Source organism: Coloeus monedula (assembly GCF_965178545.1).
Source record: "Coloeus monedula genome assembly, chromosome: 4".
In the NCBI taxonomy this organism is placed as follows: domain Eukaryota; kingdom Metazoa; phylum Chordata; class Aves; order Passeriformes; family Corvidae; genus Coloeus; species Coloeus monedula.
Genome location: NC_138784.1, coordinates 60,735,773 through 60,763,406, shown reverse-complemented (window position 1 = coordinate 60,763,406; position 27,634 = coordinate 60,735,773). Strand labels below are relative to the sequence as shown.

Here is a 27,634-nt window from a genome sequence, read left to right as displayed (position 1 = left end):
AATAGTATTGAAAAATGCAAGTTTTATGTAGTGACTTAGGAAATATTAATAATACCTTGAATAAGCTCAATAGATACCAATAGCTATACAGCAGGTTTTTGCATTCTAGGCAGAAATCAATATTTTGGAGAGGAAACATGGTCTAATAGATAGGACAGTAGAGATAACAGTCGAAATGCCTGTGCTTTCTTGCTTTTTGATATAAATACAATCAATTTTTCTTTCTTTCTTGCAAAAAGTTATGGATGAAAATTTCCAGATAACATTGCCAACTGTTTCCTTTCTGTAAAAGGAGAACAGACTTTGTGAAAATTTTATATAAATTTTTGAATACAAATCAGCTCAACAAAGACTGTATCTTCTGATTATCCTTTAATAAATTCTCATGTTGCTGAAAAAGATCTTATACATTGTGCTCAAAGTTCCACAAAACTAATAGTAGCATTTTCATGATTGAGCTTTTAAGTTTTAATAATCTTCCTGCTTGTTAATAAACAGGTTTTCTTCTCTCTAATGGGATTCTGTCCTTGTTCATAGTAATTTATCAAACCTGTGGAAGAGCAGTGTGTTAATGGGAAAACAAATCAATCTGTCCTTTTCGAGAAGTATAAACAACTTTCATTGGTGATACTTTTTTAAAGCTTAGGTTGCAGACAGAAAAGTTCTCTTAAGTATGTTCTAACTTCACTTTAATATTTCAGAAAAAAATCTTTTTCTGCCAGTTATGTGCTGTTGGTTTGCTTTGAAACAAGCCAACACCTGCTTTTTAATAAAACATTTTCATAATTAAAAACATCAGTTTTGTTCAGTTTTCCATAAGATACAATTTGAAATGTTGTGTTTCATGATACTGTATGATTTTTGAAGTTAAATATTTAAGTGCAGACTAAATGTTTGTATGATTGCAGTATATTTTTTTAAGTGTGATTATTAATATTATCTCTGAATACCTGCTATGTAAATTAGGTATATGGTAAAGAGATTTTTGGGATTCTGCCTCCCAGACTCCCTTCCTCTCTGGTATTGAGTCCTGTTTCATTACACATGCGCTCTTCATGGCTTTTATTCTATCTGGGCTATGACTTGTTTTTTTCTTATTTTTCTTTCTGTTTTAAATTCTCTTTGCCTCTGGTCCTGTACCCATTATGGAAACAGAACTCTGCTGTTTGGTTCCCTGTAGGCTCCCAGTGAGCAGTGCTGACAACCTTTGCTTCCCGCCTGTTTCCATAGTAGCAGCACCTTGTCATTTTTGAGAAGTGATTATTAATTTGGTTTATAGTTTAAGTGCCCAGGCATGCAGTGAATTTTACAGCCTTCAAAGGCTAGCCAAGCTTTAGTGGGATAACATGAAAAATAAACAGCCCTTGGAATGTTCCTGATAGAGTCCTTGCTGTCTGAAAGTTATGTGGCAAATGCAGATTCTTGAAAGGTGGCCAGGATCCACCTTCAGTAGGTCATCACTAGTCCTCAGAGTTGTAAAACTTCTGGAATCAGTTAGTAGTTTGCCACCACTGTTTCTATCGCTGTGCTGGGAAGCATGGCTCTGGGAGTCTCTTCAGTGTATAAATGTTCAGTATAACTTTGTGTGCACTGATCGCTCTGTTTCGCAGCTCATTTTGCACATTGCTTGTTTGGAGCATGTTTCTTCCAGCTACGTGCACTGTGCTGACTTCGTTTTGGCTGGAATGAGCTACAGATGTTTTCAGTGTGTGGTGAGCTTCATCTTTCCATAGAGCCATTCTGTAATAGCAGAGATTTTATACTAGTAAGTTTTTAATGCTACCCTGAAAAATGAGGTGTACAGAAAACAGTTCTGAAATGCTATTGGATAATCATCATAAAATCTCTGCATAGTTTTTTTTGTAAGGTATCTAATTGCATTAAATATGGTTTATTTTTTATATAATTTTTCTATATCCTTTGCTATTTTGATATTGATTTAGGATGTTTGGGAATTAAGGAATCACAACGTACAAAAAGTAACCATGGATGAGTAAGCTGTGTCAAAAATCTTGTAGCTATGTACCAAATGAAGTTGTATTTGCAGTTTACATTATTTGTGAGATATGAAAACATCAGCACTAACTTAAATTTATGCTCAAAAATACAGCTTTACATCCTTCTTTCCAGCATTTTGGAATATATATTAATCAGATACTAAAGTCTAAAAGTTCAGAGTATTCAGTCTTCATTGCTATAAGCAAAATAATGTGGGAAAAATCAGTTTAATTAATTTGGAAAATATTATAAAGCTGAAGGACAGATACAGTTAACAATTACATTTTGATCCCACATCCTTTAATAAGTAAATGTATTATTTTAGTTCACACTTTGGGTAGATAATATTTTATTTGGTTTCTGTTGTAATTTTCTAGAGGCTGAGTTGTTGCTGTGCAGCATATTTGTTTCTTTCACATTCATTTTGTTGATAAAATTCTTCTTGAAGCCTGGCAGCATAATTTTTTTATTATTTTTTTTGTTGCCAGTTACAACTTAATAAGAGAGATTTAAAGAAAATTATATGTAATTTTTTTTCTTTTATAGCAGCAGAAAACAGATCCAGTAAGAGTTATTTATAATCTCACTATGTATTCTTTTAAAGTCCTAAATAAAATAAGCAAGTAAAATGCTTCTGAAAATTTGGAGAGATGCTTAGGAATCTAATGCAGTTTCCAGGTTGTTTCAGTGGGACTAGTATTGTATTTGGTCAATAGTTTTTGATAAAGGAATTCACAGAAGTACTATACTAGATGTTAACTATGAATTTCAGCTGAAGAGTGTGTTCAGTCAAAAAAATCAACAAGAAAGCTTTTCTTTGGATCAAAGCTGTCCTCCTATTTTGAGCTGCTTAAGGGTAGAGGTCGTGATTAGGGCACTCTTGTTTGCTTTGTCATCTGTTGGAAGTGTCTCAGGCTCCTGGTACTGAAGACTCAGTCCTGTAAATGTCAGCATGGATTAGTGGAGAGTTGCTCACAAAAGCTGATGGAAAGAGAACAGCAAGTCATGTTTATTGACAGCAATAACAGATTTGAGTAACTTAAACTTCACAGTCTGGTGATGTCATGTCAAACAGGAAAAACATGAAGCTGTGCAGGTTACCTCAGGCTGTCAGTATGGAAAAACCTGTTGTAGAGCAAGAGCTTTTTAAGCCCTTGTGCTGTATTTGTGATGGAGTAAGGATTTCCAGAAAAACCTCAATGCATTATTGATAATATTAAAATGAATAAAGCTGCATGCAGGTGGTAGTATCTTAAAATCTGCCTCACTTTCTGCCACTTTTTTCTTCATTTACACCACTGCTGGATATTCTTGTACAAACTTTTCTAAGAAAGTGGCTGCTGGGAAAGCCTTGATGGTTAGTGTCTGATACACCTGAGATGGAGAAAAGTACAAAAGTGGTACTGTTGTAATCATCTTGTAATTGCTCAGGGCTCTTCAGGGTCAACATAGAAATTTCGTTTTTCAGAGATAAGACTAGTAGCATCAGAGGTAACCTCCAGAGAACCTTGATAAAGCAGATTGCAACAACTCTACGGGTGCTGCCATTCCCACATGAGTCTTTTTCTTTATGCTGCTGTCTTCAGTCAGTGGTCTGGTGTGAAAACTTACTATTAAAGCAGACTTTGTCTTGATTGTTCTGCAGTTGATTGTCAACATCTTAAGAAGATTTAAATCAAAGATCTTACCTTGATTCAGTGTCCTGAAAGATATTTAAGTTCTGAGCAGGCTGTGGCATCTATGGAGTCATTTAGCATCTTCAGAACTTTAGTGTTATTCACAGGAAATATTTTTGCTAAATCTAATAAAGGCAATCATATTTAGTGGATGTAGTCTCTCATTCTGATCAGAGTTCAGCAAAGCTGCACCTGATCATCACTATTAATTCTTTGTGTGCTAACCAGTTGGTAGATGGGAATAGAAGTGATCTGTAAAGTAGTTTTGGATTATCTTGGTGAGTCTTTTGTATAACAAAAGAAGCAGCTAGTCTTATTCATCCCAAAAAGATCAAGCTCCTGGTGATAGCTATCAAGTCTTTAATGAATTTAATTAAAATTCGTGCATTATTAACATTTCCATCTGTGATATTGAGTGACTAGCAATTTTCAGATACTTGGAATGAGTAATGTTGGCTTTTCAGTAGCTTTTGACATCAGCCCTTTTATAAACCTGCAGTTTTGCACAATCACAGCTATAGAGCCTCTGTGCTGGACGTAGCTGAAGAGCAGCTGAGTAATGTTCTCAGATGTTTTGCTTTTTCTTCTCTTTAATCAGACAAGATGTTGCTGCATTCAGCAACTGCCTACTTTAGTTTTGGTGGCATTATTAGCTTGTTTTAATAGAAGTTGAATGAAATGTGAAGTGTGCAGACCAAGGAATGTTGTAAGCAGTCATATGGTCACAAAAAGCTTGGTATAATTAAATCATCATCATGAAGCAAGACTGAACATTCAGGCAAATTGCCATCCCTAAGTAGAGACTGATTCAGATAGTGTTGCTCTGCAATGAAACAGTGTTTTCTTGAATAAGATTTTTGCAGGACAGCAAATGGAGAAAAATACCAGTCCCAGCTATTTCCTAGCCTCTAACAGGAATAACGGTGATCAGAAATTAAGGATTTTGTTGTTTGTTTCTTGTTTTGTAGAATATAATGTGGTTTAATGATGGGAAAAGGGGAAGCAGCCAGTGATGTGTCTTAAGTGTATTGATAATGGTTGTGCTAGAAAGTTGCATGATGTTCTTGACTGTGTTATGACTTAACTCTGTTGTGCCTAAACTTGTAAAGATTAGCATGGAAAACGGGGAAGGAAGGTATATCTCATGCTTATTACTAAATACTTTTGGTATTTGCACTTACCATCTTAGTCAACAAGACCACCTATTAGAAAACATGTGACTGAACATGTGACAAACTTGTTCATTCTCAGCTCTTATGGTGTGTTCCTTGAAAGGAAAAAAAACTTGTTGAAATAGTTTTCTTGAAAATTTATTGTTATTATTAAGAAGAAAATAGGTCTTTCCTAGAACACACAAGGTCATGGTCAATCTAATAAGAAATCTTAATAAAACTTTTACATTACGTTGATGTAATCATTCCCTGATTTACAGAAGTAGGAATTTTAGGATTGTAGAGTTTTTATTCACTGAACAAGAATTCAGCAATATCTTTGTTGGATTATTTAATATGCTTTGCTCAAATGACCTGTAATACTTTATTTAAGAGTGTTCATTGTAATCAAACTACCAACTTTGTCCAGAAAGGTGCATGAGAACCTTGCTATCTGGAAGTGACATATGTAGCCTAAAACATACTTCATACTTCTGCAGTGTGTCAGTAAGCACTTTCTTGTTATTTGATGAGAAGTTGGAATAAGCAACCATTATTTTTTAATACTGTTACTTATATTTTGCTTTAGTGTCTCAGTATAAATATGTGATATATATGTGTAGAGGTATTCACACTATTTTTTTCAGTTGTGAAATGGTAGACTAGCACTTACTACTTTCTATAGGTCTGCCTTGAAGTATTAATTTGATACATTTTATTAAAGCTAATAATATGATAAAGCTAAAGCCAATTAATTAAACAATGATACAACTATTTCGGTTTCTTTGAATTCCGTGGACTAAAAGCTCTAGTGATTGTCTTGAGCATGTATTTCAGTAGATTTGATAACCCATGAATATCTGCAGAAAAGGATATCATTGTTGTCTTTTTAATGAACTAACAATTTCATACAAAAAATTCAGCAGTACCACTGTTTAGAATAAAGGGATACATGTAAATGAGGCTAATGCTGAAATTATATTTAAACAATGCTGACAGTTCTTCTATTGTGCCCATTAATTAATTTCCCAGCATTGAGGTTCTCTGGGAATGAACTATAAAAATAATTAAAATGATACATGAGGTAAATAATTTTGAAATTCAAAAGGTGAAATAGGGAATTAGTTTAGTAAATATTAGTCATACTGCTTGTTTGTGCTCATTTGCCTTTTAAAAGCAGGTTACTGAGGAAGTGTGGTCTGGTTTTGGTTCACATGGTCTGCTGAAGTTCTCACAGGTGGAAAAGTTGCCATATTTTTTTTTAATCAATAGTGCTTGTCCCTATTTCAAATCAGTAGTTTTCTTAAAGCGGGTTGGCATTTATGTAAAGATATTTTGACTTGCAGAAAAGTACTTCAAAATTCAATCAGTTGCAGCATATATTTACTAATGATCTGGATTAAGTTTGTGCTTTTTAAGTTAAATCATACTTTTAAGTAGAATTCTGTGAATGAGAGCAGTGTTGATTTTAGTGTGGCACAGCTTTGCTGTTTTTCCACCACATTTTTGGCCAACTAATTGGTGTCAAGTCATGACTTGAGATGGAATTTAAATGTTTAAGTACAAATTAAGTTAGTGATTTCAGATAGAATGAGTGGGGTTTTAATTAGAAGAAAAGTTCAAAACAAATTTCTTTCCAGCCGGACAGTCATGTCTGAAAAATTGAAGCCCAGTTTTAAGCCTAGCTTAAAATAAAATAAGTCTTTGCAATACGTATTCTTTTAATCATTGAATGGTGAAGCAAAGATGAAATCCAAATTTTGGTATCTCAGATGTGCATGCCTTTGAAAATATTTTGTCTGGAGGTTTTTAGTCAAATCTGCCATGTAACCTATTAAAAAAGAAATAGCCTGCAGGTTTTCTGCAACTTCACCTATGCTGGGGAGGCAGCTAGTTGGTCACTTCCGGGTTTATCCTTATCTTTTCACTCCTCAGACTTTCCATAACAACTTGGTACTTCCATAACTTCACATGTGCAAGAGGGATTTTAAGTTCAGGTGGGGGAATCTCAGCAAATTAAAGATGCAAAGTGAATTTTCTGGGAAATAGCTAGAGATTTAGACTTCCCAAGGGTGTGGGAGTTTTTGAAAAGGCTGTTGGTAGTGTCGTCTTCTCATACTGTCTTACAGCTTTTGTGATCTGTCTGCCTAAGCCTTTTCTGAGGAAAAGACTCAGGGCTAAGGTGTGTAGGGATGTATATGCTTCACCTTTATATGTATGAGAAACAGAATTAATTGTATGCTTGTATTTCATGTTGTTAGACGAAGTAAAGAACATAGTGATGTTCAGTGGTAATTACACAGAGATTCGCTACTTTGAGTCATTACACTGTGTCATGGTTTCGTAAGATAATTAGGAACCATATTAATGGCTCTAACCTAAATACTTTGGTTTTTAATACATCAGTTATGGTGAATGAAAGAAAATACAGCTGTAAGTAATCAACTGCTCTCTAAAACCTAAACAGTGTAAATTATCTGTTGTTACTGATGTGGGCTTATAATGTAATGTGGCTCCTACTTGTTAATGCACTTAAAACCAACCTGGATGAGTTTCATTAGTTCTTGCTGCTGGTTCTGCTGTTCTCATCACCAAACAACTTGCAGAAAGTAATTTTTTGTTTATACTAGAGAATCCACGAATATGTATATTAGATTGGGGTTTTATTACATCCCTCACTATTACTGTTATCTAAAATCACAGTGATTGATCTGTCACTGGCAGAATTCACGCTCATATTCCCACGTCCCTGTTTTTGCTATGTTCTATGTAGTAATAACTAGTAGGTCAAATGGAAGTTGTTTGCCTTTTCAAATTGTAGAAATTCAAAGACGCACATTAAATAATAGGTTTTCCAGCAAGTACAAAGAACAGCTCATGGTCACTCTTCACAAGAGGCTTATTAACATGGAAGATTAGAGAAGAGAAATTCTATTTTCTGATAGTCTCACTATCCATAATGCTTCTTTATCTATCTAGGTTCTTCGCAAAGTAATATTAGAAATAAGTATTGCAAAGTGTTCTCCTTGTGTAGAGTTCAGCATCTTCTTGCATTTGTATCAAAGGCATTTTTCAGGAGAACTGCTCTACTCCACTTTCTTCTGTCAATATCCAATTCAGCAAGAAAGAGCTATAGGGGAGTTTCATAAGAAGCTCCATTCCTTTGCTAAGATCTAGCAACACTGCTGTGTGCAAAGATAATAAACCACCATGCAAGAGGAGAAAAATAGCTATAAAGACGCCAACATTTCAGTGTTGGATGTGAAAGTGCTTCATTGAATGAGAATCCACTTGACATCCTAGTCATGACTGAACTCTTTAAAAACTTTGTGGTGAATTCTTTAAAAGAACCAAATGAGAAACATTGATTTTTGTTTTCCACCACAGTTTATTCTGGAAAAGCTAGGACAAAAAAGTCAAATACACACTTCGTTAGTTATTTTTTATTCTATTTGAATTGAGCATATTAGCATGTGAAGAGGGCAGTAATTTAAACTCCATTCCAAAAATACAAGGTCATGTGGAAATTTATATGAAAGATGCTTCATAAAACTAAATTATTAGTTGAAGAGTGGATAAATCAGGTAAATAGTAATTATAACTAGCATCCCTTTGTACTTGATATTGATCCACAGTCTTAACATGCATTTTGCATGACATATGGAGCATTCCAACAGGGCAAGGTATTGATCCAAAAAAATTCCAGCAGTGGTCTGTGTTCTTTGTGGCTGGGATTTCACAGCAGAGGTATAATATATCACAAGTCATATTTTAGGAATTGTTGCCAAGTTGTTGTTGACTTGATCAGAGAGGCCAATGACTAAACTGTTACGAAAACTGATCTACACCTAGTTTTCAGCATAAATTTGCCAAACCTAATAGAACATTGTATGATAAGTAATTTTTTTGAACATACCTAGCAGAAGTAGGAAATGTAAACAGAGTTCTTATAACTTTTTCTTAAAAATAGCTCTTCCAGAAGGGATTTAGTGAGCTCTAAGAGCTGAGATATTTGCATAGTTTTTTTGGCTGTGACAGATACTTCTAGCTTGATGTTATGACCTGGAAATGTTACTTTCCATTAAAGATTTTGAAATGCTATGAAATGTGTTTGGATCAGATTTTTTTTATGCAAAGATCAAACCTGCCCATACATTTTCTTGTTAACTGATGGATGTTTGCATTAGAAACAGCTACTTGTAGGCCTTAGCTATAAGTTAGGTTTTATGTTTGTTTGTTTTTTTAAAGCATAAAAGATCCAGCTTCGTTGCTGAGTTTATGGTGAGATTGGATTCAGCTTAGACAAGTGCTCTTGGTCACTTACTGCTTTCAGGATCATTGTCTTGGGAATAGTTGTAGCGAAGCAAAAACAATGATAGAAGACAATCCAAAATGTGCAAACTCAGCAAAAGTGTTTTTAATAGCTATTTTTGCATATAACTATAAGAAAACTTTTTAACATGTATGATGAATAAAATTTAAATTTTTTAGCACCATTTAATAATCGAAATTTCGTTATGTAACTGACTGGAATACTGACAAGTGGGAGAAGGTTATTGATCCAACATGAGCTGGTAGGCTGCTGTGTATAATAAAAACAGTTGCAGTCTGCAAAGTATTCCAGTATTTTTTAGAATGACAAGGTTAAGGTGAATTCAATTCAGTGTTCTCTAAACTTGATTGTAATATTCTTTCACCATGACTATATATGTTATTTTAAGAAAGTGTTGAGATGATTTTTGTAGGGGGAAATCACACCTCACAAAGCTTAAGAGCCTGTGAACACATGTACCAGGTTGATGTAGAATACTGAGATTGCTGAAAACAGTGAAGAGGACTCTTCACTAAAGGTTATTAAAGAAGAAACAGAGCTGTGGAATTCAAGGGAATGCCCTTGTATGAATAATAACTGCCTGAAAGATAGAAACCAAATGTTAAGAACAAGCAGGCAAGTTTCAAAATTAAAGGCAATAACATGTAATTCTTTTGCAATTTGTCATGAGGCTTAAGGGCTTTCTTCTGAAGAGATAAAAAAGGGGTACAGGAGCAACTGAGACAGCAAAGTTTGCTGACAACACCATGTTACTAAGGGTAGTTACGGTGAGAGGTGTACAGCAGAGTCACAGGACTTCATGTTGCTCTTAACAGCATAAATAACAGGTGAAATTTTGTGTGGACAAATATAAAGAGATATTGTGTGTTTGGACCAATCCTAGCTTTACTGGTATAACTATGGGCTTCTAGGTAGCTTCCTATAGTCAACCACAAGAGAAAAACACGAGCTCAGTAGCAGTCAAGGATAGAAAAATAAAAAAACCCAACAAGATTGGGAATTATTGGGAAAGGTATGGAGAACAAAATATCAATATCCACTATGAGAGTTATATTCTTTCTGCTACTTACATGGTGTATAACGCTCAGACCCCCACACTGTAACAGGACCCTACCTATTTCAAAATCAGAAAACTACAAGAAAGGGTGCTTAAGAAGGCTGAGCAAAGGTGGTGGAACTGGTACATTATGAACAGTGGAATAGACAAAATAATTCTAGTCTGCAAGAGAGAAGGAAATATGAATGGATTGAAGAAAGTGAACAGGAAGTGATTCATACTCTTTCAGTGCAATAACTGAACTATTGTGCGTGAACCTAGCAGGTGTTGGGTTTAAACCAGACATGCTATATAGCATGCACTTGTGTTTTGGAATTCTTTGTTCCAGGACTTGGTGGTTTACCAAAAAGCTTACAGTTGCAAAAAGATTTAGGAAGTTAAGTGAAGACAAGTCCATTAACACCTATTAAATGGACATATTCTACAGCTTCTCTTAGGACATCTCTGAGCATGAAACCTTTGAAACTTGGAGTATTCTGGGGACGTACTGCTGTATCTTGCACTCCTATACTCAGTCATCTGCTGTTGGTCGTTCCTGGTGAAAGGCTAGTTACTGTGATGGACCTCGCTGGTGTGATCTTGCTGTGTTTCCTCTCAGACTAGAATTCTTGAGTCTGTTTTGACGGTGGATTGAGTCTGTGCCTAGGAAGTCGAAGCTCCTGGCTGATCAAAAATGAAAACCTTGGAAGAGCAGCCAACATATTCCACTTTCCATGATGTTCCTGTGCTGGTTTCTTTCTCTTTTTCTGCCGTAGACTGCTTAGATATTTTGGCAAAAATTATTTAAATCTCTTTTCACCTAAACTATCTGCTCTTTGTAATGTGGTAGAAATGGAGTTTCCTAAAGTTGCTGTATTCATATGTAATCATTGAGTGTTTGGAAGTTCTGGTGTCTGAGCTATTATTTGAATGTGAAATGTGGATTAATACCTAAGCCTGAAAAATATCATAGCTTTAATTATTCTGAGTACTTAAACAATAATCTTGTACTGTTATTTATTAACAAATAAAATAGCATGAGGTATTACACTCCCTAAATGTTGAAGTATCCAGGGTGGGAGGCAGCTTAGACTAATCATTGACAAGACAATAATCAGTCTTGTCATACAACAAAATTAGCATTCTTTTGGTGGTCATCTAATTCAAGAAGTTTGGGGAGTGCAGTTCAAAGAATGCCTTTAATTTCAGCTACAGAGGAGATCCAGCATTTGCAGGGCAATGAGATATTTGTGATGTTAACAATCTAAATGATTTTTATTGATAATGACAGATGGTTCTTAGATAATGTGCTTCGAGTCGTCTGTAATATGTTCAGAATAAGTCTTCTGGAAGGTTGTACATCTGCCTTTAGATTTTTTGCTAAAATATTTAAATCAAGGTCATTGTTTATACTTGATTTTAAATAGCTTTTAGCTGGTAGCCTGCATTTCTGTACATTTAGAGATCAAACTGTTTGTAACTTCAAAAGCTGCAAATGGAAAAGTATAATAGGTATCAGGTGTTAGAAAAGGCAATTATGCATTAGCTGTTTTACTCAATTTCTAAAACTGTCTAAAACTATCCATTGGAAATACTTTGTACCTAGGCTTATCTCTGAAGCATGATGAATTTTTAAATCTGTAGGGGATATGCATTTTTTCTCTAATGAATTGCATTTTTAATCCTATTTCGTTTCATTTAAAAGCACTGAAGAAACTTGTATGGGTAAAAAAAAAAGTTAAACAGAAAAATCACAAGATGAAGTAGAGGTTCTTATACATGTCCAGATAATTTTTCTGCAGTTCCTTAAACATATTTCCAAAATTTGCTAATTCTTATTTTCTGTTCCAAGTACACTTTTAGACTTAAAAGCTTCCCTCCAAATAATTGGCATTATCTGTTTTCTGGAATCTTACTGATTTGGTGGACCATATGGTCTGTAGTTTCTGTAGCTGTTAACAAGGTGTTTTACAAACCTCTTGTAGCACACTCTGCTCTTTTATCAGTCAAGGATAGAGGAGAAGGAAAAACAGTAGTAGGAGAATATTTTTCCTTGCCCACTTGTTATAGCTGGCAAGTTTATTTATTGCACAAATTTTAAATACTATGTTGTTCTAGGTTAAATAGCAATAAAATAGGTATTTTATAATGTTATTCTTTATGTAAGAAGTTGTTTCAGTTCACTGTACTTGAGCAGAACACTGTGTTTTTCTAAAGAGTAAACTTCAGTTTTGAAATGACCAGCAGAGAATATGAAAAAACTTGCTATATTTTTAAAGCATGATAATTAGATCTTGTAAATTATATAGATATCACCATTAAAATATATCTCCATTTGCCAGATTGTATAGCTTAATTTTATAATTATTATTTTTAAATTCTATTTTAATGAGATTTTACATAGCATTAATTCACAGTCATAACATTGATAATTTAGTATCATAATTCTTTTTTCAGTTCTCAGTGGTATAGAAAATAAAATATAAGATTAATTTGGTACTATGAAAAAACTTAATGTTGTCTTTTAAAGGCAGCATCACAAAATTTTCTAAACTCTTATGTATACTTATAAAACACTAACTTCTAGGGGGAGTTTTATAAAGTGATACAATCGGATGACTCGAACCAGAACAGAAAGCTGCAGATCTGAATACAAAACTGAGCTTTAAATGTTTCATCTTACAAGTAGATTTTTTTCCTGTAGTGAAAACATCTAATTCAGTTCTATATAATCCAAGTTACTTATTTTTACAATGCTTAATCATTTCCTATAGCAAAATTTATACTTCAAAAGCTACTGCTAGTAATAGAATTGACTCTTAATAAAGGAGATGAAGTGTTGGGCTTCCCCCCCCGCCATATGGTCCTGGGAGAGGGGCCCCTGGGTAGAGGCAGGGCCTATGGGGTTTCCCTACTCCTTGGTCAGCCTCGTTCCCCATTGGTTGTTTTGTGTTCCCCTGCCCAGGAAGGACCCTCTGGTCCCGTGATTGCCTCAGTTCTTGGGCAGGTCACCAACCAGGCGGCTGGAAAAATAAACATCTCTGAAAATATCTACCGAGAATCGGTCTGTTTATTCATTTCCATGGGCCTTGTTGTCTGATACACGTGTTGCAAGAATCCCCACTGCAACAATGAAGCATATGTTCATGCCACAATGTTGAGCTGGGCAGTACAGTATTTCATACCAGAAATAAGCTAATGGATAACACCACAAATGGAAAGCACATCAGTAAAGAATGAATTTAAATATGAGAAATGGATGCTGCCTCATCTCTGTCCCCGTTACAGATAATAGCAATGAATAGGTTTGGCATAGATGAAATGCAAGTGTGTTTGTGATACAAAGAGCTGACATTTGTAGTTAGAAGTAAATGTCGTAAAAATACACTTGGGGCATATGGTGATCAAAAGTATTATTATTGGTGTATTGAAAGGATGATCTATTTTTATTTTTTCTAGTCTGAACCAGAGGGGTTTTCTCACTTCCACTTGTACGTCTGTGCTGCCTTCCTTGTCAGGTGGAGGAAAGAGATCCTGGAAGAGAAAGATTTTCAAGTAAGTGAAGGGGATATTTTTCAAGCACAGGGTGGCATTTCTTAGATTTACCTTCCTAACATTACTTGAGGATGAATTTAAGACAAAATAGGAGCAGCAAGACTGACAATACCTTACTTACTTAGAGTTATTCCAAAATGGTTAGATCTGAAGTGATGCAGTAGGAGATGTGTTTTCTTTGTCCACTTTGGGAAAAAAAAAAATGCTGTTTTAAGTGAGGCAGACTTTGAGAAGATGATTTCTGGAGATTTTGTTACCTTGGGATTTTGCAGAGATTTTCTGAAAAGCTAACTGGATTTTTTTAATCTTAAATGCATCACTGAAGTATTTATTTATAATTTCTCATCCGTGTAACATTCTCTAACAAGGTCATGGTTATTCTTTCAAAAAAGCTGGGTAAGCAGTCTCTTAAAATAAGTAGCCTGTTTTTCATTTGGAAGTAAAAAGACCTCAGGCCCCTACATTTCAAAACCTAACATTTTTCCAGCAAAGAGCATATCAGGAAGTTGTTTGTAAGAAGACTTGAATATGGTAGATAGGCAAATCATTTGCATACATCTGTAGAAGTCCAGTTATTTTTGTAAACTGATGACAGTTCACTTTCATAGAAATATTTATATTGAGTTTTACCCTGTGATACCCATTTGGTGCCTAAAAGGCTTTGAAGTTTTGTTTGAAGGCTGAATCTGAATAGCCTGTGCTGCAAAACCCCCACCATTGCCTACCCCGGGGAAATGGCCCATTACCAGCTTATTTTCTCTCCAACTGACTGAACTCTGTGCCCCTGTACAAATGAACCGTTGTGCAAATTTGTGTATCACTTCAATCTATTTTATCTTTCGTCATGAAAGGATTTATTCAGAGCTGTCATTGCCTGTCTTTGCAGTAAATAAATCCCTAAGGGCACAACATAACAGCTTTAATTTTTACTACCTGCTAACACTGTCAGATTTTCTCATTTTATGGTACTTTGTCAAAATCAACTCTGATGTTGGTATCCATACCTCTTGATTACAACTGTTCACTGTTAATCCTCCCTATTAAAATTTTCATGTTGATTTCCTGCACCAAAGAGCATAATTTTTCCCTCTCTACCAAATCTATTACAACTATGTTTTAAATAAATAATCCCAGTGTATATACTATGAAGATTGGTTTTGTTCTCCTTACACACATTCAGATTTGTTTACTTATTTAATAATTAAGATATTTCTTTATGGTTTAATGTCTTTATAGGCCATGTAAACTAGACTATAAAGTACAAAAATCAGGAATACACTGGAATGCATTTATCACACTGCTTTAGTTTGCTTACAACATAGAAATGCAATTGGTAATTTTGAGGATCTGTAGATCCATGCTGGTTTTATCACCATCATATGTTATCACTAAAAGGCTTGGCCTTCTTTATTGTCTAACATGACCTTTTCAAATGGCTAAACTAAAGTGTTATCAATTCTCTAAATGATACTTCTGTCCCACAGGCAAGAATAATATCCATTATTCTTCCACTTTGTTAATAATAGCTGTAGATCATTGCCTAGTCTTCAAAGTAATAAGCACTTAAACTACATTGGAAAATTGGGAAGTTCAGTATATGCTGTTTGAAGTACTCTGATTGCATTGAATTCACATTATTGAGAAGTCATAGCTGTAGTACATTTTGTACAGAAGTTTTTTGTTCCATAAACTGTATCAAGGATCACAGGCATTCAAGTCATTTCTCTTGCACATAACGTGTGTTGTGTTTGTTTTTTTGCATATGACAGGAATAAGGGAAGTCTTCCCTAACTGTCAGTGAGGGGGCCTGGTTCCTTGCTGCTAGCTATGAAAACTCCTGCTCTTCTTTTACATGTCTGGTTGACCTCCTTCAATAGAATTAAAACCTCACAGGAAACTTAAGTCAGGATAATTTCCCAAGAACATCAGGTGTGGCAATGTGCCAGATGAGACATTGAGCAGGTTTTGAATGAAAGATCAATTTTAAAGGATATGAAGGGAATTAAATTTTGATGAGGGAAGAGTGGAAGAAATAAATGTGTCAGCTCAGGCCTCCAGATTTTCAAATGTTCATATATATATATTATATGTATATATTATAGATGTACATATGTATATATTATAGATGTTCATGTATATGCCTTAACAGGTGTATATATAGACTTGGAACACAGACATACAAAACTGTGTTGATGCTCTGCCATATTTTTCATGTTTCAAATAGCATAATAAAATCATTTTTTCACTGTAAGACAGTAATTGAGTCATGATGGTAGTTGTCTTCTTTTGAATCACGTGAACAAGTTATTGCACTCACTGCCATTTATTTGATTAACAAAAGATCAGTGTAAACCTCCTGTGAAACATGAGATTTGCAGGTTAATGTAAGTTTTACCAAAGACAAATGAGGAGAAAGGCAATGCTTTACATGTAAATCTCAAGGAATTTATGTTATTTGTAGAAGTTGTCCCATGTTTTGTGCCTTATGAAAACTGGGACCTCATGACTTTTCAGAGAATATTCCACACCACTTCTCCATTCCATGTCCTTATAGATTGTTGCCTGACTACTGTAACATACACTGGAGAACAGTGAAAGGCTATTTCAAACTCCAGTGTCCCAAGAAAAAGCATCTAATTTTAGGTAGATGGGAAGAGGGAGAAATGTGGGAAATGTCAAATGGTTTTATTTTCCTAGGAGCTTACAGTTGCTTACATTTTGTCCTGTTTAATCAGTAATCTTTCTAGTAAGCTTTAATCCCGTTTTGAAATTTGCTACTTAATGCAATGAGCTGTGTGATGAAATGCTATGTAATGAGGGCAAAAATTATTACATTCAGCACTTTTCAAATTCCCCAGAGTCACTTTTTGATAGCAGTGAAATTAAACTGACATATTTTCAGGGAGATGTTTTAAATATTTAATGCCCATATATAATACAAAGATTAATATTATGGAAAAGAATGAGGGTTTTTAAAGTTAGAGCTTGTTATTCTCTCTTCTCACTTCTAATGAGTTCTCTTTGTCTAGATTGGGTGCCCTACAAACCGAGGTACAGAGAGGTAGTTTGGATAGCTCTGTTACTCTACTCATAGTTCAGATTAGCAGTTAATATGTCGTGTGGGGGAGGAGGGAACATAATGGCTGGACAGTAAAAGGCAGAAATTTTAATCCTGGCTCAGATTTTCCCTTGTAACCGGTATGATGTTTTATAGAATCAAACAGGTCATTCTTGGTTTCTGACATTTCTGTTGATGATGTAAATATTCTACGTTAATTGAATGGTTCCATACTAGTGTCAGACAAAAAAAAAAAGAAAAAAGTTTCATATAAATAAAAATATTTTTTTTAATGTGATAAAGTAGGTTTGTGAGTGCAAAATGTGAAATTAATTTAGCTTCTACTATCTAAGCTTAAGTAATTAAACATGCAACTAATGAAAACCTTTCTACTCATCAGCATGTCTCAGACTTTGACTAGCTGTAATTCATTTTTCCTAACTACAGTCATAATTCCAAAATTCTCCTGAAGTCTTGAGAGGTGTGAATGGTTGATGCTGTTAAGTGCTAAAATATTCATGTATGATTTCGAACATATTTGGAATTAAAATATTGATAGAAAATATGGCTACCGAGTTTACTGTGGGAATGTACAAGATATCTGAAAGACTTTTACAGAAACAAGACTTCAGGGACTAGATTCAACTGTTGAACTGAATATAAACTAATGGTAATTATTATTAAGTTAGCAAATTAGTCCAAATTTATACTTTAGGGAAGTTATCATTTTGTTGACACAGCTGAGCTACAAAAATATATTCAGTATGTTGTGGTAAGGAATTTGTCTTGCAGAGCTTTTCTTATTAATGATTTTAAGTATAGGCTTTTCTCTTTGTCTAACAGACATTTTCACCCCTGCTGTCACCAACTCATATATTTATTACTGCATTTTCCTTTTCTTTGTCTTTGACAAATGCATTTTTGCTCCAATTATATTCACCCAGACTGCAAAGAAGCTGTAAAGATCATTTTTCAGTCCATCATTTTTTCTTGCTTTCTTGCTCTGCATTTCCCTTAGCTCCCTTTCTTTTAGAGCACACCAAGGAAAACTTAGACATTTTGTCTTTTGAGGCCTTTAATGTACTAATACTGACACCTTTCATGGTATCTCAGATTCAGCACTGAGATGCTGACTCCATTCTATCAGCTTATGATAACAGCTTCATCACCCACTTGAGCTCGCATAAAGGTAGCTATGCTATCTCCCACTCTGCCACCTTACTTAAATGGAGCACCTAATGCAGATATTCTACTTTTTTTCTAAGTCCTTATGTTAAGTTCTGTTTTTTTGGAATACCCAGAATAGATCTGACAGGTAGGCTTGAGTCTGTTAATAGCACTTAAAGTCACATTGATGAGTTTTGTGTTGCTTCTTTTCGCTTTTCTGTGAACTTATTGTCTCCTGTTTAATACTTGAGCCATAAAATCTGCAGGATAGCAACTGTGCTTTATTCTTATTTATATAATATTTTAAATAATTATTATTTCATTATTATTTTATATAAATATCATAATTCTTACTGACCTGTTTACCAAAATGAATGCATGCACAATTGTATATCTTATTAAAATGTAGAAAAATGCTGAATAACAAGATTCTTAGAAGATAAATTCAATTCATACTCCTGTCCATATAAGTAACAGGCTTTAGTTTAAAAAGTTTGATGTTGCTATCTTTCCTAGAAATTATCTACTATAGAAACATGTCAGATATCAGAAATGTAATTTCATACTATCTTTTTACACTCAGTGATAGAGATTTCATTAATCTTTTGTGATCTTTACATAGTTTATGATGTAAATTTTCAATTTTTATTTTTTCTGCCTGAAATATGTGGTATAACTAATAAATAAATTTAATTTAGCCTCTGGGTACATATTGTGCTAAAAGTTTAGTTTCCATTGCTCCTGCAGTAAAAATAAATGTTTTTCAATTAAAGAAAAAATTAAAATTTTATGTTTCTGAAAGGATTAGTTTTTTGAACAGAGGAGTGTTTTCTCTCCTTCTCTGTAATCTCTATGAGGAGATGATTTTGCAGTTGTGGACCCTGTGCCCTCATTCTTCTGTGAATGGAAGCTAACAGGGTCTTTTCTGTGGATGTACCAAAACCTGTTAAGAATTAAGAACATGGAAGTCTTTCTAACTGTAAAGAGCCTGTGATTTTATTCCCTGCTGAGAGCACTTTTGCAAGATGTTCAATATATTGTCATGTGTTTCAAGAAACTGGAAGCTCTGCTGTTTTAGACTTTGAAAATCAGAGCTGGCAACCTAACATGAGATCCTTAAATCTCTGAGTACTGGTAGCAGACAGCTGGGATTCAACACTCTTGAATCATTTATGTTCAGAAGAACCAATTTACAATGATAAAATTACTGGCTTTATTTTTGCACGCAGAGCTTAATGAACAGAGAATGATGTGAGTGGCAAATTTTAACTGCTCTGTTAACAGCCCCACTCAACTTACTTGAAAGCTTCTGCATATTTTGATTGTCATCTTGACTTGGTCTCCACATGTGAGTGTATTGTAAATTAAACATAACAATGCAAAGATGTTTTAACATGCAGTCTTAGAAGTACAGGTTTTGGCCCACAAAAATTATTATTGCAAAATTTTAATATTGAACCGAAATATAACAGACTGTATGTGATCCTTCTTTTAATGATGGTACTTGTGGTGTTCCTGGAGGAGGACTTGCCCTTTGTCTGGAAAGTTACTGGAAGATTCTGACTAGTTTATATGGTACACTAAAAATGGCTTAAAAAGCATGAAAAAGGAAATAAAAATTGTAACACTACTCTTACTTATGTCTTTCAGTATGGCTTTCTGTTTTCTTTTGGTGATAACTGTATGTCTATTTTTCCTATGTTATACATTGTTTTTCCCCAAAGCTTGGCTTCAGATGTGCAAAGCTGAGAATGAAAATAATTTTTAAAAAAGCAACAAACAAACTAACCCCACTTTTGATTTACATTTTATATAGCTAGCAATGTGCATATTTTTTATTCCTAAATTCACCTCTTTTTCCTTCTTTTGCTGGAGTTTATAGGCCTTAAGAGTCTATAGGAATAATGTATTCCTCATGCCTGGCATGTTAAAAATAATATTTAATATACTTCTAATAATAAGATAAATTTTGTAATATCTGAATTTGAAATCTGCTCCTGTTTCTATTGCCCTCCTTCCATCTAGCTCTTTCCCAGAAGTCATCCTTCCTCCTCAAGATATTTGGAACAGTTGCACATAGTAAAATTGCAAGCTATAGTACAATGATATTGAATTGCAAGTCGCTTAAATATATGTATTTGCTACTGAAACTCAGAAGTTACTCTGTGATATGATCTACTCTAATATTATCAGATAAATCACAAGAGTCAGTGAGAGGAAGCCCTGCTCTTTCCAAAGCAATTGAGCAAGAACAGAAGTCCTTGAACACCTGATTACTGCAGCCATGACTTACCTTGGGAAATCTGTCTGGATTTTCTTTGTACTGAAATAGGTTGGCCAAAACAGGAAGAAATTTTCAAAATCTTTGCTGGAGGAGACCAATTCTACAGGGCCAGCATACTGTATCAGTAGAAATTTTATTTGGAATGCATCATGAAAAGTAGAAAACAAAAACCTCGCTGATAAGAAACAGGACAAGGATCTTCAGCTTTTGATATTGATATAAGTGGAATAAATGTGTTTTTTAATTTTTTAAAGATCTTAATATTTTATTAATGTTTCTAACTATAATCTTTGTTATGTGTGTTGAGATTTAGTAACTTGATTTTTACCCTCACCTGTTTAAATGTAATTCCAAGGCATGTGGCTTTTACAAAGTCATTTATTTCTCAGGAGTTTAACAAATCTGAAAGTCAAGGTACCAGGACATAGTAACAAGTGCCTTCTTCTCCAGCACAGCAGTTGAGAGCATCTAAAAGGGAATGAGGTACTTTAATGTAAAAGCTGCAGTGGCTCTTTCTACAGAAAATGTGTAAGATGCAAGAAAAGTACAAAGAATTGTTTTGCGGTGATGACCAGCTACTTTTTCTTGCAAGTAGATGGGGAGTATGCTTGAAGAGCAAAGGTCTTAAGAATTTATGTCTCTCACCAGAACAAGTTTGGAGACATTTTTTGAATCATTGTGCACAAGAGTCTGTTTGTAATACTTTCACATTTACTGAAGATTAAAAAAAAAAAATAAAAATTCAAAAAGGGATTTAGTAATTTATAATCCTGAATAATCTGTTTTTTTCTTCCATGCAAATGTTCATGCCATTTGAAAAATTGCATTTAATCAGGTTTTTTTCTACAGTTAGTTACAAACTAAGTTGTTATTTGAATAGTTTGCTTTTCTGATAGTCAGGGAATGTGTTGCAATTTTAGACGATGCATCAAATTAAAAAGTTCAAATGGAGGCATTGAAAGTGCAGATTTGTGCTTGGATTTCATGTGCAACATACTGCAATTCATTCACTTATAACCCTTCTTTCATACAGAACAAAATCTTTAACAATAGATTTAGTGTATTTGACAACTGAGTTCATTATACCATATGTTAGTAGGACAGGGTTCTTATTCTGATGTTTCTCTGTGTTCTTCAAAAAAACACAAAGCAACTATATGACAAAGTGAGCAGTTATTTCTATTTTCTAAATCAATTATGTGTGATATTAGCTAATGTCTTCCTTATTTTTCAAATATTAATATTTTAAGTAACAAAGAAAGATGTTAACCAGATGCATAGTTCAGTACAAATATATAGGAAGGTATGATTCATGTTTCAGAGACCAGTTAGATTGAAAATGTGTTACATTACATGCTTTGGCTTAAGGTTTAGTGAAATAAAGTGAATCCTGTGACTCAGGTCTAAATTAGAAATAAAGTCACTTTAAATTACATTTGTAGTCAGGGAAAATATGTGTGAATCAGTCACTTCTGATCTCACGCTATCCTCTGCAAATATTTATTTCACTGTATTATTTACGAAGCAATATGGCATTGACAGAAATTAGAATTCATTTGTTAAATCCTACATTTAATGGTCTGAATATTAAATACTCTATGAAGACTTCCTTGAAGATGTGAATGTCTCTTTGCAAGCCCAGATGTTGTTTCCTGTGCTGATTGTTACCAGAGATGTTGCCAGTAAGGAGGAGTGATGGAAGTTCTGAAGCATCCAGGAGCAAATCCAGTGGAGACTGCTCAATAAAGGGAAAGAGATATTGAACATAATTCCTCTAAAACTTGTTGTTGTGTGGAGAAATACTGTAGGACATAGTATTTATACAATTCATAGTGGTTAGAAGATCCCCTTACATTCTGAATGTTTTAATGGAAAAGGTATCTGTTTCTTTAGCACACATTCCTTCTTCAGATAGAGTTACTTGACTCTTCAGAGACTCCTGAGCCCTTGCCTTTGTGTGCACCTCTATTCTTATTGTTTGAATTTAAGGAATTTAGTGTTACAGATTTGAATACAGTTTGGGGTTTTTTTTGGTGGGAAACACATCCTTGTGGTTGTAATAGGAAAATAACTTTAGCTCTTGTTTAGTAATGGATCTTATCTTTTACTGTCACTGAGTGAGCTCTTGAATTAATTTTTATTTTACTTCATAGTTATTCTGTAAAATCATACTATGTGTTCTGTATATTCTTGCCAATAATTGATTTAATGTATTTTGTTGATTGGGTTTAAACCTTTTCATTACTACCCGTGTTGCATAGTGACTAATTAGCAGAGCAACCTAAAAAAGAGTATTACCAAGATATCACTTGGTCCTTGACTATCTGTCAGTCTCTTAATTATCAGAATTTCTTGGAGAAGGAAATATAAAGGGTTAAAAAAAAAAGATGTGGGGACTTTCCTGGATGTAGAACTTCAGACATTATTCCAGTAACAATTGCAATTGTATAATAATTTTTCCCACAAAAACGAATTTCTGTCTTGAACTCTGGGCACCGTAAAGGCTCTAGGATCCTAACTCTTTAATCTTGTAAAGCTGACTACCTAGTGTTGCATATCTGCAAAGTTCTGCAGTTTACCAAAATCTTTATTTCATTTTACTCCCTGAACATTGCATATTTTGAATGTGATTAGATTAATCCCATTTACCTTATAGTGTAATTGGTCAGCTTTTCCTCTCTTCCCCAGGAGTTAGTTCTCAAATTTTTAATGGGAATTGCTTAGTGAAATTTGTGCTAGATTAAGTGCTTTTTTCTCTATTGTTTTTGTTAATGTTGTTTTTTTAATTGCAGGAAAATATTTAATATAGCTTTATGTTCCTTATGTGATTATTTTTCTTGAAGGTTGTCCTTGCAGAATTAACTGCCACCTAATAAATAGGCCCAGATGTAGCAACAAAAATGAATAGCAAATGCAGCTTTTGGAGTGAATGAGACTGGCTTGAACTGAATGTAGCATAATCATTGCTATTTTAAAGGAGGTTTCTTTATGAACAGTGTTACAGAAACTAGTTTTTGGATCCAAATATTCTGATGGGGTCATAAAGCATTTATGCATAAGATATTTAATGATGGATAACAACTTTTTCCTGAGCTGAAGGGCAGTACTTAGAGTTTCACACTTGCTTGCCTGCATTAAAAATATGAAGAAAAATATATATCAGGTGAAATTAATTCAAGTTATGAAGAACCATTACAAGTTTCAGATATAGTCACACAGAACCCTCTTCCAATGATTATCGAAACATACAGCCATGTTTTACTAAATGAAAGATTTAGCTGTTAATTACATGAGAACAGCTTATTTACATTGAGACTGTAACATGAGTTTTAATTTTCTTTGATCCAAAGAGTCTTTATTTAGCTGTATGTGTTCTTTGTATCTTCAGGAATTCTGTGGTTTGGATTTTTCTACTGTGGATTTTAGTGTGCAAGTACTTGAACAGTACTTGGACATTGCAAGATCAGAAAATGATTTTACAATGCTGTTTATAATGTGGGTTGTGTATTTTATTGTTGGTTGGGTTTTTTTAAACACACCTGTAAATATAGTTCTTACAACTGATGGTACTCATATGGTTTTTATGTTTCTTCACATTATCAGAATATTGCTCAGGGTGAAGATAGGGTTTTATAGAAAAAAAACCAAACCCAAAAAACCTGCCCCAAACCCTAGTACCATTTTTTTCTGTCATACAGGGGAACCACAGTTTTGCTGTATTCAACTGCAGAAGATAGAGGATGAAAAGCTGTAGCAAATCTATAGTGTTCAGAAAGACAAACATCATTAATGCTCCTAATGTGCAAAGACCACAATGAATTCAAATTTATGAAACTGTTATCCTAGAATTCATAAATCTGTAGGTTAAAATGAAGTTGGTAGGAAACTTTTTTTCTCCTCCAGCTCTTTAAAAGACAATTATATATGAAGAGGTAAAAACACCTCTTTAGGGACAGTGGACTCTTGACAGTCTCCAACAGATCTGGTCTTTTTTCACTAAGTTTATATAAATAATTTTTGCTAAACCTTTATGGCTTTGGCACAATTTTCTAATAACTTTTAAGTTAAGTAGTTGTGATTACATCTAAAAATCACATTATGTATGTCATAATTGAAACAATTCTATTTTGCTTATTCTAGAAAAAAGAATAAGGTTAAAAGTATTCACATAGAATGCAATGGGTGATGAATATTGCTGGGCTAATAAGCCTTTGGGAAGGATGCAAGAATACAGATTGATTTTTGTTCTCTTATCTATAAAGTAGTTTCTTGATAACCTTCCAGGTCTTTGGATGGCTTTAAGTGAACCAGAATAACAATTTGATTTTGGCTTCAGTTGAGTTATTTGACAAACTGAACTCACCATTTTTAGTAAATGCTGCTGTTGAAGAGTTAAATTGATCACAGAGCAGAAAAAAACCCAGGCACAGCATTTTGAATATTTTGAGTAGGATCTCAGGGATCCAGAGGCACGCTGCTGCTACATAAATACAATCTTACCTCTTTTCAAAGCATATTCACTTGGGCACTTTGAGAATCAATAGAATATAAGTTCAGTAAATAGGCTTCAAAACAAAAAATATTTTGCAAATATGCAGAGCAATTCAAATACAATTTGCAGAGCATTTTACCAAGATGCAAAGGTTTTAGTCTTTCTGTTTTATAGTTAAGATTTACACATATCATTGTTAATACTGCATAAAATCCTGACAGAAAATCAGATGGAAAAGCTGAGCTGAGGTTTTTGCATCCATATTCTGGTATCATCTATGCTTTTTTAAAGTGCTGTTTCATTCTGGACATGCTGTTCTGAGCCGATCTTAAGTAAGTAATAAAACTTGATAAGGCCTTCTATGAATAGAAAATAAAATTACCACCAGAAATTTTCAGTCTGGCAAAACCTCAAAGGTATTGAATCTCCCTTACTGTTAAAAAAACCCCAAGCAAAGAAAGAAAGACACCCCAATAAACCCAGCCCAAACCATCCAAACCAGAAAAGGCTGTCTATGCTCTCTGATAAAAACCCCACAACTCTGCTTTTTAATGGATTCATTTATATTCATTCCAACTATGATTTGTACATTGGAACAGCACATAATGTGTAGCTTTCCATGATGTTTGAATTTTCACCTGACAGAATAGTACACTTCTTGGCACAGGAAGGGATTTTTGATTTGTCTGAATTCCATGGGATGTTCTTGTCAGTCTAGATTTCATTTTTGCTACATTACAGTCATGCTGTATCTTGAATGGTTTCATCATAATTACTTCTTTCTCAGAGGAAACATTGAGTTCATCTTAATTGCAGAATTATCATATTTAAACTTCAGTAAAGTTGCCTGTCTTAACAATTTGAGCCTTAGGATAAAAATATCTACATAATAATGGACATTTGCTGTAGAAAAGCAATGTCAGACTGTCAGTGTGTCAAAAAATTATACTGAAGCTAATTCAGCTAAAATTGCTGTGGTGAATATCAACAGAATTGAGAAAGTTGACCAAAACAAAATGGCTAATGCTAGAAACATGAAATTGGAAGGTGGTTTAACGTTTACTTTATATAATGCCCATTTCTACAGTCTTAATGGGGAGAGAATTAGAAGCAGAATAAATATAGATTTTACTTACAGAAGGATGAAAATATCTAAAAATATGTTAAGTAATAAAATGAATGTCACAAAATTGAAAAAATATCCCAGTTTATTTCAGAGCAACCAAAGGCCAAGTATTCAATGAAAGAAACTCAGTATCTAAAATTATACTCCAATGGAATGATTGAACTAATTTGAAGATTTGATCAAAATTAGAAATTAAAAGGTGAATTTTTACTTGGAGGTTGCAGGTGATCAATACACAATATTTCTTTAGTGCTTTCCAAATCTGTCTTTTCAGATAAAATCTTGTCAGTAAGCCAGGGGCTTTTTTTGCTGTTTGGGTTCCCAGGAATTTTATTCAAATTATTTGGTTATAGTTGGCAAATAGAATTGCTGAAGGTACACTATAAGAAACTCTGGAAAAATCCAAACCACAGTATTCCTGAAGATACAAAGAACACATACAGCTAAATAAAGACTCTTTGGATCAAAGAAAAAGAAAAACTCATGTTACAGTCTCAATGTAAATAAGCTGTTCTCATGTAATTAACAGCTAAATCTTTCATTTAGTAAAACATGGCTGTATGTTTTGATAATCATTGGAAGAGGGTTCTGTGTGACTATATCTGAAACTTGTAATGGTTCTTCATAACTTGAATTAATTTCACCTGATACTTAGACTATATATTTTAATGCAGGCAAGCAACTGTTGTTTCCTCTTGACATGAAGTTCATCATCTGCTCTGGCTCTGACCATAATGAAGTCTCCCATCATAAAGTAGCATGATAACAGCATAAATATAATGTAGTAACAGCAGGATTTAACTGCGTGAATCAGCAGTGGACTGTTGTGGCTTTCCAAATCTGTACTGCAACTTTGCTATCTCAACACAATGTTAGAAAATAAATGAGGTAGCTTTATGCTTGGAATGTTTCCAGTCACCATAGGTAGTCCGAATTCGTGCTTTGCTGGGGCTGCAAGGATGCTACTTCATGCTTCAGTCCTATCTTGGTCTTAGAGTGTTAGCATTTCCCTTGTGGCAGCATGATCACTCACCAATAAGCAATACACTCTAGGTCATGAATGTAGAACTGTAATGAAATAATTTGCCATTTTATTGCCTTTATTTATGTTTACTTTTCAGAAAGAAATTGAAATTATTTTGAATATTTTTAGCTATTTGAACAGTCTTGGGTATTTATTTTTGCTTCCATGCAGGTTGTGAATACTGAATTGATTTTTGTTAATACATCTACATGTGTATCAGAACTCTTCCTATTGATGGGCTTGTTCTCTTTATCAGTAGGCTGTCCAAAGCTTTTCCTAATTTTCAGGAAGATTGTCAATAGAGAAACTCCAACATATCAGAGGATAATACTGTAATGAGACTGGTTTTCCAGTGACCACGATGTATCCAGCTTACAATAGTAATGAGTTATTAATTCATATTGTCTGCAAAAAGACCTTTATGTTCATTTTCCGTAATGGAAATCTTGTAACATGTAAGTGCTTCCTGTATCTGTGACAATTCTTGTTTATCTATCTCAGAAGACACTGTGGGAAGAAAATAATATGTTCAGGAAGATAAAAAAGATACAGTTTTGATTACAAGTATTAAATTCTATCATCTTAACTTATTATCTCTCTAATAATTTTTATTTATTAGTATTTACTTAGCCAATTTTCTTACTATCAGCTAAGAAGAACGAATGAAACATTTTTTCCCTCAATGTCATTCTTAACAGCTTCATTTCTGTCTTTAATTCTGAAAAGTGAATCTA

The 27,634-nt window shown here is 34.0% G+C and overlaps 1 protein-coding gene across 1 annotated transcript in view; it reads left to right on the top strand.

The window, feature by feature from the left end:
• TBC1D22A (TBC1 domain family member 22A) overlaps positions 1 to 27,634 on the top strand; it is a 146,104-nt gene that overhangs the window by 100,263 nt on the left and 18,207 nt on the right. The window contains exon 12 of the mRNA XM_082280294.1: positions 13,654 to 13,749. Coding sequence (XP_082136420.1) covers positions 13,654 to 13,749 — 96 coding nt within the window. The remainder of the gene's footprint in view (positions 1 to 13,653; positions 13,750 to 27,634) is intronic.